Source organism: Capricornis sumatraensis, chromosome 1 (genome assembly GCF_032405125.1).
Source record: "Capricornis sumatraensis isolate serow.1 chromosome 1, serow.2, whole genome shotgun sequence".
NCBI classification, from domain to species: Eukaryota; Metazoa; Chordata; class Mammalia; order Artiodactyla; family Bovidae; genus Capricornis; species Capricornis sumatraensis.
In genome coordinates this window covers 34,109,076-34,127,570 of record NC_091069.1, presented here as the reverse complement: position 1 = coordinate 34,127,570, position 18,495 = coordinate 34,109,076, and the positions used below count along the sequence as shown (strand labels likewise).

The following is an 18,495-nucleotide window of genomic DNA, read 5'->3' as shown; positions in this document are numbered from 1 at the left end:
TGACCCTGGGATAAGGAAATGGGGAGAGGGGAAGTTTTGAGGAGGAAGATGGTGAATTCTGACTCAGACACATAGAGGCTGGGGTGCTGATAAGTGTTCTAATTGTGTTTTCTTAGATTCTGAATTTGTCTATTTGGCATCAATTAATCACAAGGCCAAACGAACAGCCAGAGTTGTTCACCTCCCTTCTGCAATCCAGAGGCTATCCTCTGGGATTTCCCTGGTGGCCCAGTGGTTAAGGCTCCCAAGTTAGCATTGCAGGGGGCAAGAGGTTGATCCCTGGTTGGGGAACTAAGATCTTGCATGCTACACGGTGCAACCAAAAGATTAAAAAAAAAAAAAATTCCTAGAGGCCATACTCTGAACCACTTCCTTTATCCAACTCTCACACACCAAACCAATATTCTCCCTTTCCTAAATCAACCCAGGACGAGAGACTCGTCAACTAGGAACAGCCTCTGTGCCCCCAAAGCCCTCTGAAGTTTTTCAAGCTAGTCAACCCTAAACTGTTCACCCTGCCCTGTCTTGCTTTTCTAGCTTAATAAAGGCTGTGGCCTGTGCCTTCCCCTTGCTTCTTTCTGCCTCTGACCTACACTGGTGCTTCCCTCTGTGGTCCTGTTTGGTAAGCTGTGCCTCTTCCTCTTAAGGGAACTGTAACATTAAACTTCTCTTTCATTGGCATTGACCTTTCTGTGCTGTCATTCAGTCACCTTTAAAACTTAAAATCTGGCACAAGTCAGTAGGCTGTTCAGCTCCAGAAGTGTTCTGGGGCTAAGAGATTGTATTTGAGTTATGGTAGTTATCAGCATTCAGATGATACATTAACTTGTAGGATTGCCATAACAAAGTGCTGCAAACTGGTATCTTGAAAAACAGAAACTTTTTGTCTCACAGTTCTGGAAACTGGAAATCCAAGGTCAAAGTGCCAGAAGGATTGGTTTCTTCTGAGAGCAATGAGGGAGACTCTGTTCCACACCTCTCTTCTAGCTTCTGGGGGTTCCCTGGAAATCTCCAGCATTCCTTGGCATGTAGAAGCTTCACTCTAATTTCTGCCCAAATCTTCACATGCTGTTCTTCCTGTGTGTGTTTGTGTGTGTGTGTGTGTGAGAGAGGGAGAAGAGAGAGAGAGAGTGTGTGTGTGTGTATGCACACATGCCGGTGTATGTGTGTCTAAATTTCCACTTTTTATTGGGAAAAAAATATTGGATTAGGGGCCCAACCTACTCCAGTATGACCCCATATTCACTAATTATATCTGCAACCACCCTATTTCCCAATAGAGTCGCATTCTGAGGTACTAGGGGTTAGGACTCTAACATATGAATTTTTGAGGTACAGAATTCAACCCAGAAGAGATAGTGATGGAAGCTATGTGAATGGAAGAACACATGAGCAGATGGGGAGTGAGGAGAGAGCCCAGAGGAACTCCATGACACAGAAGAAACTAAAAAGAAATGACTGGAGAGAGAGGAATGGTGTCGCCAAAACCAATGATGCCATGACCAAAGGAGGTAGTGTCCAGCAGTGTCCACCACAGGAAGGAGGACCAGGTGACTTTGATGAGAGTGAGCTTGTTGTTGCAATGGACTCTGATGAGAAGGAGCTGATTGGGAGAGGGAGAAGTTGAAGATTCCAGGAAGATAAGTCATTCACTAAAAAGGTCTTGACCCAGTGAGTGAGGAAGTAGTCTGAAGCCTCGGTGAAGGAACTGGCCCCTGTGAGAAAACTGGAGATACTCATTTGACCGTAAAGCTACAACCACACACTCCATCACTGTACTGGCAAACCATCGCCCTCAAGATGGTGCTTTCCCAGGTCCCCTCCCCCCACCATGGCTCAGATGGAGCAACCGCTCAGGGATATGCAGTCACAGTCACACAATGATACCTTCACTGGAAGCCGACAGTTGCAAGTGTCACTTGAGCATCACAAACAGGAAGAGTTCACACAGATACCCTAACAGACACACCACTAACATCCTGTGCTGTCACACACCCAGTCAAGCCAGTCATGCACTGGCCAAACTCTCTCAAGTACTGTCATACTGGATACAGGGCCACACACAACACCCCTCCCTACGGTGTCACCAGCCCCTCGTCCACACAGCTACACACACAGTCACAATCCCACAGGCTAACAGTAAGTTACCTTCTGTCTTGTCACACACATCTGGGTCCCAGCAGGGAGTGGCCCCCCAGTTAAATATGCTTCTTATATACATCAACTTCATCATCTGTCTCTCTGCCTCCTAGTTGTCTGTATCTGTCACGCGCGCACACCCACATACGTATACGCACACCACACACTCTCGCCGGGTGTGGGCCAGGGTCTGCGGGGCGGGGCGGGGATCCTGCCCGTGGCTCTGGCGCTCAGTACTCTGCCCGGGCCAGGGCGGCGGCCGCAGCCCGGACAGCTACGTGGAGCGGCCACGTGGAGCGGTCCGGGGGAGGGCCTGGCGGCGGGAGCCGAGGCGCGGCGGCTGCGGCGCACAGCCTCCAGCGACGACCCAGATGAACCAGCGCCGCCGCAGGTGGGTGCGAGCCCTGCCCGGTGGGTGGCCTGGGACCCCGCCGCGGGCAGTCGGGCGATGCTGCGCGCCGCGGGGCTGGACCGCGGGCGGGGGCGGCCTCCTGGCTCCGGGTCGGATGCTGAAGGCGCAGTGCCTCCGCATCCCTTGCGGCTCGGACGCAGCAGCAGCGCCGGCTCCCGCCTCTGGGCGCCTCTCCGAGGTTACCCCTGAGAGCAGGTAGAGGGAGGGCCTGGAAAGGGAGACCTGAGACCTGAGCTCCTTCGCGGTGATGGGGCGGGGTGGGGGGTGGGGAGGGTGAAGTTCATCATCCCCCCAAGGGCTTTTCCCTTCTGGTCTTATTCGTTGCTCTGACAATCCCGGGGGGAGGGGGAGGCTGGCAGGAGTTTCATCCTCATTTGACAGAGGAGGAGAAGGAGGAACCGAGGGTTAACACCCTGTTGGCAATGGCAGGGGAGCCCAGCTCTCAGGTGTGGGACTTCTTGGTCTGTATAGCCACTGCCTCTTCTCTTGCGAGGGGGTCGGGTTGTGATAGAGTCACAGGCGGCTCTGGAGGGAGGAATTAAGGCAGAAGATTGAGCTCCAAATAACTTCTGACAGTATTAGCTGGAAATGGAATGGATGCCCTGTGAGGTGCCAGACTCCTGTCCTGGGAAGTCCAGTAGAGGCTGATGGCCATCGACAGGGGTGCTGTGCAAGTGGTCAAGCAATGAAAAGGCTCTCCCACATCCTAGAGTCTCTGAAATCCTCAGGGAGCAGTACTCACTGCCAGTCACTCTACCTACATTTTCCAGCGCATCTCCCTGAGCCCCTTCCAGACAGATACCGTTATCCTCCTGTTTTTTTCAGTTTGCATATTTTAGGCCTCACTATGGGGCATGAGGGGCTTCCCAGGTGGTCAGTGGTAAAGAACCTGCCTGCCAATGCAGGAGAGGTAAGAGACCAGTTCCATCCCTGGGTGGGGAAGATCCGCTGGAGGAGGGCATGGCAACCCACTCCAGTATTCTTGCCTGGGAAATCCCATGGACAGAGGACCCTGGCGGCTACAGTCCATAGAGTCAGGCAGAGTCGGACACGACTGAAGCGACTTAGCATGCACATGGGGCGTGAGGGATATTAGTTTCCCAAAGAAGGATCAAATCTGAGTCCCCGGAAACCAAGCCCCCTGCCCTGGGAGCACAAGGTCTTAACCACTGGACTGCAAGAGAAGTCCCTATCCTCATTTTTTAGAGTGAAGGCCCCACAACACCCGCCAAGATCACACTGTTAGTACTATGACAGACTGGATTCGATCAGAGTTCCAACTCCAAGGTCAGGCTCTCCTCTTATGCACTGATGCAAAGGCTTGAAGAAATCAAATACTGGAGGGTCATTGTGAGTGTGTGTGTGTGTGTGATGTAAATAACTGTATTGGATTATATAACGACTCTAATAATTGTGGTGGCTTTTCTGTGGTCATTAGGGTAAATTGTGTTTCAGCACATTGTAGTTATAGAAAATGATTAGGAACATATTTATTTGACAGGCAGTTTTCAATAACTGCTTTATTTCTGTTGCTTACAAGGGCTTCCCGGGTAGCTCAAACGGTACAGAATCTGCCCACAATGGAGACCCAGGTTTGATCCCAGAGTCAAGAAGATCCCCTGGAGAAGGACATGGCAAACAACTCTTCAATAAATAGTTAGAAATGTGAAAGGATGAAAAAATCACATTACATCAACCTCATTAAATGTTACTTGAGCTGCCTTAGCCTGGTGGTGCTGGTGGTTTAGTCACTCAGTCGTGTCCGACTCTTTGTGACCCCATGGACTGTAGCCCATCAGGCTCCTCTGTTTATGAGATTTCCCAGGCAGGATACTGGAGTTGGTTGCTATATCTTCAACAGGGAATCTTCCCAATGCAGGGATCAAACCTGGGTCTACCTGCATTACAAGTATATTCTTTACCAACTGAGCCACCAGGGAAGCATGCCTTAGACTGGCTTCCTTTAAATCATACAGGTGAGTTATTTGGACTAAAAATGTCACATTTGGAAGCATGACTTAGGAGAATGTTACTGAGATGACACTGAAAGCCCATATGCAGTTATTTGCTTCTGAAGTGGACTGCAACCAGAGTGTTAAGGTTGTCAGGAAGGCCCAGGATATTTCAGGTAAGGGATGAAACAGCTTGGGCAAAAGAACTGCAAGGTGAAAGTGAAAAGTATTTCCACATACTCCTGAACCCATCTGTTTGAAGCAAAATGTTAGGATGATGGAAAATTGGAAGATGAGTCTAAAAATGGTAACACAATATCTGATCAGAGAAGGACTTGAATGTCCAGGTGAAGACTGAACTATAATAGAAATAGGGACCCACTGAAGGTTTTGGAACAGTGGAATTCCAGCCAAAGATTACTCTGGTGCAGGTGTGGTGGTAGTTTGGTCACTAATTTGAATCTGACTCTTGCCACCCCATGGACTGTAGCCCACAGGCTCCTTTGTCCATGGAATAGTCAAGCAAGAATACTGGAATGGGTTGCCGTTTCCTTCTCCAGGGGATCTTCCTGACCCAGGGATGGAACCCGGGTCTCCTACATTGCAGGCAGATGCTTTACTGACTGAGCTACCAGGGAAGCTGATGTGGCTATGGAGGGTTCTTTAAAACGAGAAGCTATCAGAGACAGGGACAAGAATAAGAGACTCCTTGTGCAAGGAGTAATTCGTTATCCACTTAGTATTCACTGGAACTCTGTGAAGTAAGTATTATTATCTCCGTTCTCAGATAAGTTTACTGAGGGATAATTAACCTACCTAAGGTCACAGGGACAGTCTGTGGTGCAGCTGGGATCTGAACCTAGGTCTGGCTGGTTCCATAGCCCTGTCCACTGCACATGCTGAATAGTTGCCTGCGTGTGACAAACACATAGGACCAAGAGGAGGAGAATAAGAGCAATTCGTGTAGGCAGGGTTCAGGACCAGGTCATCCTTTTCAGGGCCCACTATTAGAAAAGATTGAGAATTTCAAGACAGAGACAGCAGAGCCTTAGTCTAAGCCCAGGGCTCTTCTGAGAGCAGAGCCCTGTGTGACTGCCAAGAAGCCAATCTATCATTATGACAATTGACAAATCGCCTCAAAGCTTAGTGGCCGAAAACAATAGCATTGACTATGCCTGTGAGTGTACATTCTGGGCAGGACTGTGAAGACAAGCTCAGTTCTGCTCCGGCAGTGTTGGCTGGGATAGCTGGAAGGCTGTGGCTTGGAATCATCGCAGTTTTGCTCTCTCACCTGCCTGGCCCTTGGGTGGGAAGTGAGCAGCTGGGAGCTGCAGGAATCACAACCAGGACCTCTCAAGCATCCCTCTCCTTATGTGCTTCCTCCACGTGGTCTTTTCAGCACAGCAGACTTCTTCCACGTTGGTTCAGGGTGTATCTGCATGTCAAGAGAGGGAGAGAGAGCGAGCCAGAACCAGGCACAAACCCTGTTGTCTTTTATGACTCAGACTTGGAGGTTACTTGGCATCATTTCCACTGTTCACTATAAGTGAGTTCCTAAGTCCGGATCATATACAAGGAAAGGCAAATTTGACTTCAGCTATTTCTCGCAAGAAAGACTTGGTAGATATGTTTTTCTCTTTTTTTTTCCCTTTCCTTTTTTTCTGTATTTTATTTTTATTGGGGTCTAATGGCTTTACAGTGTTGTGTTAGTTCCTGCCATACAATGAAGAGAATATGCTATTTGTTGTTTAGTTGCTAAGTTGTGACTGACAGTTTTATGACCCCATGGACTATAGCCCGCCAGGCACTACTGTCCATGGGATTTTCCAGGCAAGAATACTGGAGTGGGTTGCCATTTCCTTCTCTAGGGGGTCTTCTCGACCCAGGGATCGAAACTGCATCTCCTATGTTGTCAGGCAGGTTCTTTGCTGCAGTGCCATACATATACATGTATCCCCTCCCTCTTGAACCTCCCTTCTCCCCCCTCATCCCACCTCTCTAGGTCATCACGGAGCATCGAGCTGAGTGCTCCCTGTGCTGTGCAGCAGCCTCCCACTAGCTACCTATGGTAGTGTATATATGCCAAGGCTCTTCCAACTCATCCCACCCTCCCCTTTCCTCACTGAGGGTAGACATGTCTTTCAAACCAGCGCCGTTGGCCTAATGAGTGACTGGATTAGGGGGATCTGATGGGTGCTTCTCCTTTATGCCTGAACAGCTCCCACCAGTCATTCTTTGTAGTTTCCAAATGTCCTCTTTCAAAAGGCAACTCCTAGTGGTGATAATGCATTAAGCCTGGATAATAGGTTTTGGCAGCTCTGGGGGATTTAAATTATTCCTGTGCCTGCTGTTGGCCCAGGTCCTGACAGTAAACAGATGGGGAGGAGAAAGCAATTTGAAGATATCCAGGTGGGGAGACCAGAATGGTAGGTATATGTGAAGCCCCTGCAGAGCAGTCCAGAAAAACTTCTGGGAGGAAAATGCCTTATTGTATAATATCACCAAGTGCTGCCTTTTACACATCCTGTCTTATCAAACCTTCACCACACCCTGAGAGATGCCCTCGTCATCCTCATGTTACAGATCAAGGTTCTAAAACACAGAAGTCACACAGTTGGTGAGTTGCAGAGTCTGCATTTGAACTTAGGCCAGCCTGAGATTAGGGCCCATACCGTTAAACTTTGGGTTACATCCCCTATTCCTTAGCGATTCTGTGTTTCTGTTTTTCTCTTAAATTGTCATTTTAAGGTTTGTATCTTTTCCTATTTACATAAATATGTTAAATGTTATGGAGAAAAAAGAATGAGTAATTTTACCTAATATTATCATCTTACTTACAAGTTAGTGCCTACCATATAGTAGGTGCTCAATAAATATAAGAATTGAATAAAACTAGCCCTTATTCTATAAACTTATATTGACACTTGCCTTCCCTACAAAGGCTCACCTCCTTGGTCCTTGTCACCAAATGTCTTGACTTGGGCTGCTGCTTCCCATGGCGTCCTCAGCTGCATCCTATGCCTATTGTCATTCTCCTTCTGGCCTCTTCTGGCCAGCTGGCCCATTCAACCATTTTGTGCCCCTATTTCCACCTAAGAGCCTGGAGGCCTCAGCCTCCTGTCTTCAAACCCACAGCACACTGGGTGCCAAGAACTGGGTGAGGCAGCCCTCCTGTCCACTCACCTAGACCCTTGCTAAGCCATTGCTTCCTAACCATAAACCTGCTGTGGGCAGAGCCTTTTCTCTAATCCTCACCCTCACATAATGCTGCAGTTCTTGGATTTTCACTCAGTCTCCATAGGGTTTCCATGGAGATTTCCATCTCAAAGCCCCCGCTGGGAGTGGTGGTGAACAGCACCATCCTGAAAACCCTAAAGCTTTGAACACTGTTCCCTCCAGTCCTTCATCACTTGTCTTCTGAACTTGATTCATGGTCTCTTTCATAATACAGAAGTTCATACTTTAAATATACTCAAATATGTCCATTTTTTTCCTTTAAAACAAATTAGAAATATTTATCATTTTTAACGGCTCTGTCACATAGTATGATTTGCTTAGCCTGTCTAAATGTTACACATTCAGGTTGTTTACAGTTCTTTGACTACTATTAATAGCACAGCTATAAATATCTTTATAATTTCTTTTCTATTTGTGTTCTTCCTTATGTAATCCTCAGGATGATACTGTTGGATCAGAGTTTTATGGCAATTAATTGGCAGGTTGCTCTAGAAATAGTTCAGGTTTATAGCTTTAGTTTATAGTTTATAGCTCCTAAAACAATATAGGTTAATACTTACTAATTCAATTTCTTCAAGGGTTGTAGGACTTTTAGAATTTGCAAAAAAACGAAACAAAATTTGCTGTTTCTTTTGATGTCAGTTTCAATGTTAAGTTTTTCTAGGAAAATGGCTATATCTGCTAAGTTTACAACTTTCTTCTATTTCTACAGTTATGTCTGCTTTTAATTCCTAATGTTGTTTATTTGTGCCTTTTCTCTTTGTTCTTAATGAAAATTGTTGGAGGTTTTCTAACTTATTACTCCTTTTGAAGAAACACAGTTGTTTAGCTTTGGACGATCCTCTGTAGAAGGAAATGGCGATCCACTCCAGTACTCTTGCCTGAAAAACCCCATGAACAGAAGAACCTGGTAGGCTACGTATAGTCCAGTCCATGGAGTTGCAAAGTCAAACATGACTGGAGTGACTTAGCACACACAGATAGACGCACACTCCTTTCTATTGTGTTTTAAAATTCTTGTATCTTTTGTTATTTCATTTCTTTTAATTTCTTTGGGTTTATTCTCTTTTACTAGCTTCTTGAGTTGGAAGCTTAACTCATTAGCTTTTAGCCTTTCTTCTAAGTTTTTAAGCCAATTCATTTCCCCTGTAATACTGTTTTAGCTATATTATTCAATTTTAAGTACTGAAAAATTTCCATTATGATATTTTTCTCTGATGTATATTTAAGTGTGCTTTTTACAGTTATTATATAACTAAGGTTTTTTTTTTTTTAGCTGTACTATGCAACTTGTAGAGTCTTTGTTCCCCAACCAGAGATTGAACCCAGACCCTCATCAGTGAAAGCCCAGAGTTCTAACCACTGGACTGCCAGAGAATTCCCTAAATGAGATTTTTTACATCATTTTTGTTACTGATTCCTAATGTAATTGCTTTTAATCTCATAACAGTATGAGACTTATTCTTTAATACTCGTTGAGTCACATTCTTTGGCCTTCTGCTTTTCAGTTTTTATAAATAATCCACATGTGTTGAGAATATGCAGTTGCTAAGTGACTGGAGTTGGGTTCTCTATTTGTCCATTAGCTCAAGTTTAGTAAATGTTTTATCCAATCATCTGTCTACATTTTTACTAATTTTTAGTCTATTTAATCTTTCAGATACTGTTTGATAGATGTTAAATTCTCCCCCATAATAGCAGATTAGATTTTTCTGATTGAGTTTATGCCAGCTTTTTTTCTAAAGACTGTTTTAGAGCAGTTTTAGGTTCGCAGCAAAACTGAGAAGTTTCCCATATAATTCCCTATACATGCACAGCCATGTCCATTATCACTGTGCCCCACCAGAATGGTACACAATGAATTGAGAACCTAAATTGACACAGCATAATCATCCAAAGTCCACAGTCAACCATAGGGTTCATCCTTGGTGTTGTACATTCTATGGGTTTGAACAAATTCCCTGGAGGAGGAAATGGCAACCCACTCCAGTATACTTGCTTGGGAAATCTCATGGACAGAGGAGCCTGGCAGGGTACAGTCCCTGGGGTCACAAAGAATTGGGCATGATTTAGCAACTAAATAACAATAGGTGTGTAGTGTTATGCTATTTATCATTTTAGATGTTTTTAGGCTAGTTGTTAGGTATCTACAGGTTCAGAATCATTATACCTTCCTAGGGGATTAAATTTTCATGCATTTTATAATGACATGCTTTTATCTATAATAACGCTTTTCACCTTAAGGTCCATTTATTCTAATATTGATAAAGCTATGTTGGTTTTCTTTTCTCTAGTATTGCTTCATGTATCCTTTTCCCACCATTTTGCTTTCAACTTTTCTGTGTTAATCTCTTAATCTCTTAAAAATTGCATGTGATTTGTATGTTGTTTTATGTAATTTTGATAATCTCTATTTCTTAACTTATGAGTTTATACAATTTATGTTTATTATGATTACTGATATACTTGGATCTATTTTACTATCTTATTTTATGCTTTCTACTTGTCTTCCTTTTTAATCATTTAATTAATTTTTAGCTTCTCTTTTTTCTGTTTTCCTGCCTTCCTTTGGAATGATTTTTAAAAATTTCCGTTCCTTTTTTTTCTGCTTGTTTGAGGTCAAACATTTCATTTCTATCTTTTAGTGGTTATTAGAAAATTTTTACATGCATAGTTAACAGTTGATCATTATGTCCACTCTCTTCCCAAACAACTGTCCTCACCTTATATCTTAATGTTGTCTAATAATGTAGCTCACACCATCTTTTTTTGCTCCATATAGTAATATAATTATCATTGTTTAACAATCTTTGTTAGATTTCCCCACATTCTGATTTTGCACATGTGTGTGTGTGTGTGTGGTTGTGCTGGGTCTATTTTTATGAGCAGGCTTTCTCTAGTTGTGCAAGCTAGGGCTACTCTTCACTGTAGTGCCCTGGCTTCCTGTTGTGATGGTTTCTCTTGTGGAACACAGGCTCTAGGCTTCAGTAGTTGCTGCACGCTGGCTCAATAGTTATGGTTCACAGGCTTAGTTGCTCTGCTCCATGTGGCATCTTCCCAGGCCAGGGATTGAACTCGTGTCCCCTGCATTGGCAGTCGAATTCCTATCCACTCTACCACCAGAGAAGTCCCATTCTGATTTCTTCTTTCACCCTTTTTCCATGCATTCCAAATGTTCCTTCTGGGATCATTTTCCTTTTTCCTGAGTTATATCTCTTAGAATTTCCTTTAATAGAGAACTGTTGGTGGTAAATTCTCTAATTTGTTATCTAAAATTTGTCAAACATTTTTTGTATAATCTCATTCTTAAAAGATAATTTTGCTGAGATTAAAAATCTAAAATGGCCATTTCCCCCACCCCTTTTTTGACACATTGAAATATTATACTACTGTGTTCTGGCATCACTGTTGTGTTTTTTTAAAAAATAATATTATATAAGCTTTATGTGTACTTTATATTTATACCTCTGTGTCCCCTACAGTGGGATTACCATAAAAAAATTTAGTTTCCATCCATCAATATACAGTGTATCTCCCTTAGCCATTTTACCCTCCCCCAGCCCCTCCTCCCTGGTAACCATTGTTCTCTTCTCTAGATCTGTTTGTTTGTTTTGGTTTGATTTGTTCATTTATTTTATTTTTATTTTTAAAATAATTTTTCATATTCTGCATATGAGTAAAATCATGGTATTTGTCTGCTCCATCTGACTTATTTCATTTGGTTTAGTACCCTCAAGGTCCATCCATGTTGCCACAAATGGCATTATTTCATCCTTTCTTATGGCTGAGTAGTATTTCATCATGTGTATGTGTATGTGAGTATACACATGTAAATATATATATATATATATATATATATATATATATATATATATGCATGTATATATATCACATGATTCCATATCTTGGTTATAGTAAATAATGTCTAGTAACATAGGGGTGCATTGTTCAGTCACTCAGTCACGTCCGGCATTTTGCAACCCCATGGACTATAGCACGCCAGGCTTCCCTGTCCTTCACCATCTCCCAGAGCCTGCTCAAGCTCATGTCCATTGAGTCAGTGATGGCATTACTGTTGCTGTTGTGAAATCAGCTGTCTGTCTAATTATGCTTCCTTTTAGGTGATTTGTCTTTTCTGTTTGAGTACTTTTGAGATTTTCTCTTTTTCTTGGTTTTCTGTTTTTTCAGAACAGCAATTCTAGATGTGTATTTCTGTTTATTTAATCTGCCTGGGATTGTTGGGCTTCCTGGATGGGAGTGTTAGTGTTTTGCAACATAGAATAATCTCAGCTACTATTTCTTCAAATTCTGTTTTTAATCCAATTTTCTCTATTATCTCCTCCATGCTGCTTTGTTTTATATTTTATATGTCTTTGACTCAATTAACTGTACTCTGGACTATTTATTTAGATCTATTCTCCAGTTCACTAATTCTTACATCACCTGTCTAATTTATTTAACTCACTCATTGCATTTAAAAAAGAATCAATCTTTTCTTTGTATAAATTACATTTTGAGAGGACAGCTATTTTAATCCCAACTATATGTAAGGAATCTCCTGTTAGTCTCTTCACATTCAATGGGCCCAAGCATTCTTTATCTCTGGTCTTTGCTACTGCATGAAGCATTCAGCTGATAATTCAAGTTCAGTTGGCTTGGTTTGGCAGATACCCTAGGCAAAAGTTGACTTCAAGCACAGTTTTCCCCCAGGGATTACTGTTTCCACTGTGGCTTTATGCTCTGGGTATTTCTTACTTTCTTGCCAACTAAATGCATTTAAAAATATACTTTCTATTTTTATCTAGCTTTGTGGTTACTTTCATTGGAACGTTTATTCTCATACTCCCAGACATGGAAGCCTGGATATTTTTCTAGTCCATCCTTTCATTGAGGTGTCTTCCCTGTGGCAGGACCTCTAAAGGTCCCCAAGCCGTATAGAGAGCTCAGTTCTGTCTCCCTTGGATGGGTCCAAGACCTATCTTCTCTCCTGGCTACAACAACTAAAGCCCAAGGATCTACGTTGCCAGCCAAAGTTCATGAACATTCTTATTTTTTTTTAAACCTATATATTTACTTATTTTTGGTTATGTTGGGCCTTGGCTGCAGCATGAAGGAACTTCTGTTGTGCTTGGTCTCAGTAGTTGAGGCATATGAGCTTAGTTGCCCCGCAGCATGTGGGGTCTTAGTTCTTGGACCAGGGATTAAAACCACGTCCTCTGCATTGGAAGATGGATTCTTTTACTGGATCACCAGGGGAGTTCCCATGAACAGCCTTAAGGCAGCTGTGCATCTACTTGGCCACACCAACAAACCATGTAGACTTACTGTATCTTTTCAGGCCAACTTATACATAGAAAAACGGGGACAGTTTCTATGACTCTCAGTAGCTTCACCTACTTGTGGTCTTCCATGCTCAAGACAGCTCTATTTGTGTAATAGCTACACAAGCATCCACCTGTTGGCCAGATGCTCACCAACTCTAGGAAGATGATATCTTCCTTTGCAGTGGTCCTGAACCTTGTCAGGGTCATGGAACTTCTTGAGAATCGGCTGAAAGCTATGCTCCTTTCTCCAGGAAAATTCAATGCCAGCCAGAGTATAGGGCACTATTTCAGAGGGTTCCTAATTGTCTGCTGTAGACCATCAAGGACCTGTTGATTTGTCTTCCTAGAGATGAGTTTGAGGTTTCAGCCCTCAGCTCTGGAGGGCTTCTGCTTCCTCAGAAACTCACATGATATGTACACGATCCTGGGACTAATGAGAAAGCTTCTTGCTCTGTGCTTTGGTTGATCCCCTATTTGACTATTTTTATTTAATCAGTTGATTGTGCTGCCAATGGACCTACACAATGTAGGCCTAAAAGAACATTTTTGTTTTTGTTTTTTTCCTTTCTACTGAGATCTGGTTTCCCCAACTGCATTTAGTAAACAGCAGTTCTTGGGACCACTGTTATATTGACCCTGATTTGTTGTGTTTTCAAGCCCTACCTGAGTGTTGACCTATTTCAAAGAGTCTTGAGTTTCTTTTGATTTGTTCTTTAGTGAGTTTTTAATAAATGCAAACAATTTATTTCCCTCCCTATTTAAGGCTTTTTGTGACTCTCTGCATTTCTTTTTTTAAAAATATTTATTTAATTGGCTACACCAGGTCTTTGTTGCGGCATGTGGGATCTTTTAGTTTCAGGATGCAAACTCTTAGTTGTGGCTTGATGGGATCTAGTTCCCCACCAGGGATTGAACCTAGGCCCCCTGCATTGGGAGGGTAGAGTCTTAGCCACGGGACCACCAGGGAAGTCCCACTCTTGGCATGTCTAGTTCGGCCTTTTTCTTAACCTCTCTGAACTATTGGAGAAGGAAATGGCAACCCACTCCAGTGTTCTTGCCTAGAGAATCCCAGGGATGGCAGAGCCTGGTGGGCTGCCGTCTATGGGGTCACACAGAGTCGGACACAACTGAAGCGACTCTGTAAAATAATTGGACTGAACTAAATCAGACATGCTTAAACTGCACTTCTCTGAGCACTTCCCCAGCCACCCGTTAATGTTACCTGTGAAATAGAGATCATTAGCATATCGTTTCTGTTTTATTTGGGTATCTTCCTCAAGGCTTTGTGCATTAATACTCTGCAGGGGTATGCGGGCTGGAGTAGGGAATGATTATAGGAGCGGCAGTGAGGGCTAGTAGCTGTGACAAAAGTTGCTGTAACAGCTCCTGACAGCTCTCTGACATCACGTCTGGAGTGACTTGGGCACGCACTTCTCTGGGGGGAACAGGAGTGGGGTGCAGGGAGAGGCTCCTGTCTGCAGCTCGGCTTCTCCCAACACAGGTCTGCAGTATGCCCTCTACGTGCTGGATCTGAAATAAGATTTACTGGGGATGGCTGACGTCCTGTGTGGCTCCTCCCTGTGCAGGAGTCCCGTCCCCTAGATGGCAGGTAGAGGCAGAGGGAGGCGTTGCTGTCTAATCCATCGATCCCCGCTCTGTGGCAGACCCCTTCCCTCTGCTTCCCTACTCCTGTTCCTACTTCCAGTTACAGGAAGGATGTTACCTGTGATGATGAGAACGTTACTGCTGCTGCTCCTGCCCCTGAGTCAGGCTGCTCCCAAGGATGGCACCATGAGGTAATGGCATTCAGAGGGCAGAGCCATGGGCTGGGAGCAGGGGGAGTCTCAGAAAGTGTAGCATGGGCCCCTCTGGAATCTGGGAGAGTGGGTATACGCTCCTTGACTTCTGTGTCATCCCCACCACCTCAACCACTGCATTGTGCTTGTCGGAGTATCCTCTCCAAAGTGGGCATCGACACCTGTTTTCTGGATTCACTTGGAACTGGGAGCTCGTTTCCAATGAGGTGTGAGGTTATGTGCTTGGGAAGGGGCTGCCCTTATGAGGAGCTTCTTACAGTGGAAGCTCCAAAGAAATAGAGATCCTTAGTATATCATTTCTGTTTTATTCGAGTATCTTCTTTGAGGTTTTGTGTATTAATACTATGCAGGGGGTATGTGGGCTGGGGTCAGGGGATGGGTACACGAGCAGCAGTGAGGGCTGGCAGCAGTGACAAAAGTTGCTGTAACAGCTCCTGACAGTTCTCTGACATCACACGTCTGGAGTGACTTGGGCAAACAGGGATCCCCGTCCAGAATTAAGAGAAAATCTTGAGCGTTATAAAAACCCTTGAGCAGATTGAAACTCTAAGACCAACGTCTACGCCTCAATGTGGGGGGTGAAAAGAGTCCATTTTGTGTTATGGAGCACATTGGGTCTATATAAAACTGGGCAGTACCAGGGCTCAGCTAGAGACCTGTCCCTTAGCAACCAACATCACGGGAAAAGAGTTGTCACAATCCACATCGTCCTGCCACCCACTGTGCTGGTTCCTTGGAGCACTACCTTGTGTCTACTGGGTGTGGCCTCCTCTAGCCACCACCTAACCAGATATTTTATTTGGATTTTCACTTAACATCTAAGCTAGAAATCTGCAAAGGCAGAATCTGGGGAGTAAGGTCGTGCTCCTGAGGTTCCCCCCAAGGCTTTTGGGGACCCGGAGAAGCAGCTCCTTTTGGGCCTGGGAGGTGATCTCTATCAGGAGCTTGGGAGACAAGGCTATGAGGCTGGGCCCTTGGGGAGGCTCTTTGCAAGGCCAGTCCTTCCCTCCCTCTCCAGGTTGGACCCTGAAGCACAGCATCTGCCTCTGCCCAACCCCTTCGAGCCAGGCCAGGAGCAACTTCGGTGAGTAGGCTGGGGTGAGGCCAGGCCTGGGGCTGCAGACTGGTGTCTAGTGGGCTGATTTTCCACTTTTTTGCCAGACTTTTACAGAACTACCTAAAGGGACTAGAGAGGATGGAAGAGGAGCCAGAGAACATGAGCCGAGAGCAGGGTAAGAGGCTGGGCTGATGGGGCCAGTAGACGGGAGGCTCAGGGCAACCAGAGCTGGGACTGACGTCGGGCCATCCCGTGACTCCTGCCTGATCCAGCTGTCCCCTGATGCCTCTTCTGATCCAGCTTCTCTTCCTTAGTTCTCCTCTACCTCTTTGCTCTCCACGACTACGACCAGAGTGGACAGCTGGATGGCCTGGAGCTGCTGTCCATGTTGACAGCCGCTCTGGCCCCTGGAGCTTCTGACTTTCCCACCACCAACCCGGTAAGCCCTTCTTCTTCTCCATGAAGAAGACCCAGCTCCTTGGGGTTTGGGGGTTTATTTTAATTTTATTTATTTTTGGCTTTACTGGGTCTTCATTGCTGCAGGCAAGCTTTCTCTAGTTGTGGCAAGTCGGGCTGCTCTCCAGTTGTGGTCTTTGGGTTTCTCATTGCGGTGGCTTCTCTTGTCGCAGAGCACTGCCTAGGGTGCACAGGCTTCAGTAGTTGTGGTGTGTGGGCTTAGTTACCCCCAGGCATGTGGAATCTTCCTGGACCAGGGCTTGAACCCATGTCCCCTTCATTGGCAGGGGGATTCTTAACCACTGAGCCACCAGGGAAGTCTGCTTTTGTTTTTCTCATCATGACTTTTTTAAAAATAGTGAATCCCCTGTAAAAGGAGGGCTCAGAGCCTGCATAGCAGGGATGTAGGTCGTATGGGGAGGGTCAGGGTTCCTGGGGGCATCTCCAGTCACTACAGACTCTTCCACAGGTGATCCTGGTAGTGGACAAGGTGCTGGAGACTCAGGACCTGAATGGGGATGGGCTTATGACCCCTGCAGAGCTTGTCAACTTCCCTGGAGAGGCTCCAAGGCACACAGAGCCCAGAGAGCCTCTGGAGCCACAAGATGTTGGGATGCAGCCTCTGTTGGCTAAAAGCCCACCGAGACAAGAAGCATATGAAGCTCTGAGTCCTGGAGAAGCAGCTGGAGGACAGCCAGAGGCCAGAATGGAGTTCTTGGAGCCTGTACAGGAGGCTGGGGGACAGGCTGATGCTGTAAAAGAAGCCCCAGGCCCTGGAGGGCAGGTTGGGGGACAGGTAGAGACTGGGGACGCTGGAGGGAGAGCAGAAGAACTTCTAGGAGAAACACTGGGGTCTAAGAACGCCCCACATGAGCTTGAGATTCATGCTATTCAACTGGAGAATAGTGAGATGTAAACCTTGAGGGTACAGGTTTGCACCACTAGAAGTCTCAGTGTTGGAACATAAGCTCTAAGGGTAGGGTGTGTATATTAGGATGACGACCACCTCTGTGCCCCCTCCTTGGCCCCAGTAGGTGGTAGGTCTTTCTGTGCAGTTCAGTTCAGTCTGTGCAGTTCAGGGAGACCCTAAGTTGAAGGGCAGCTTTAGGGACCAGATGACCAATAAACAACTGAATGAACCCATCCCCCTGGGCCATCGATCCTCTGGCCCAGCATGCCCTGGCCTCAGACTGCAGGGGTCAGGGACCAGACAGGTCTCTTGGGAGGGCAGGAATTCAGTTTACCCAGTGTTCCCAGACGAGACAGAAGAGTTCAGCACTAGGCCACAGCCAGCTGCAGACAACTGGGGAAGGGAGCCCAGCCTCTCCCCAGGGCCCAATCGCCAACACACCCTCCTGTATTCAGGGCAGGTCTGCTCCATCTCCCTGTATCTGCTCCCCACCCCTGAAAATATTAATAATAACTGCCATTTACAGAGTGCCTAGTGCACACCGGGCATCATGCTGGGCATTTTATAGATTGTGATTTCATCCTCACCATAATTATATGACCAGATGGAATGATCTCTATTTGACAGATCAGGAAATTGGGGAAGATGGAATTCAGTAACATACCCAAGGTGAAAGTGAAAATCACTCAGTCGTGTCCTACTCTTTGCGACCCCATACAGTCCATGCAATTCTCCAGGCCAGAATACTGGAGTGGGTAGCCTTTCCCTTCTCCAGAGGATCTTCCCAACCCAGGGATTGAACCCAGGTCTCCTGCATTGTGGGCGGATTCTTTACCAGCTGATCCAAAAGGGAAGCCCAAGAATACTGGAGTGGGTAGCCCATCCCTTTTCCAGGGGATCTTCCCAACCCAGGGATTGAACCCAGGTCTCCCGCATTGCGGGCGGATTCTTTACCAGCTGAGCCAAAAGGGAAGCCCAAGAATATTGGAGTTGGTAGCCTATCCCTTTTCCAGGGGATCTTCCCAACCCAGGGATTGAACCCAGGTCTCCCGCATTGCGGGCGGATTCTTTACCAGCTGAGCCAAAAGGGAAGCCCAAGAATATTGGAGCTGGTAGCCTATCCCTTTTCCAGGGGATCTTCCCAACCCAGGAATTGAACCGGGGTCTCCTGCGTTGCAGGTAGATTCTTTA

The 18,495-nt window shown here is 45.6% G+C and overlaps 1 protein-coding gene across 1 annotated transcript; it reads left to right on the top strand.

The window, feature by feature from the left end:
• Positions 1-2,470: 2,470 nt before the first annotated feature.
• On the top strand, positions 2,471-17,650 carry CGREF1 (cell growth regulator with EF-hand domain 1). Its single transcript, XM_068977202.1, has 6 exons — positions 2,471-2,530; positions 14,770-14,860; positions 15,900-15,965; positions 16,043-16,113; positions 16,253-16,377; positions 16,864-17,650. Exons 2-6 carry the CDS (start codon positions 14,781-14,783, stop codon positions 17,308-17,310), a joined length of 789 nt encoding a protein of 262 aa, XP_068833303.1. The 5' UTR covers positions 2,471-2,530; positions 14,770-14,780; the 3' UTR covers positions 17,311-17,650.
• The last annotated feature ends 845 nt before the right edge of the window (positions 17,651-18,495 follow it).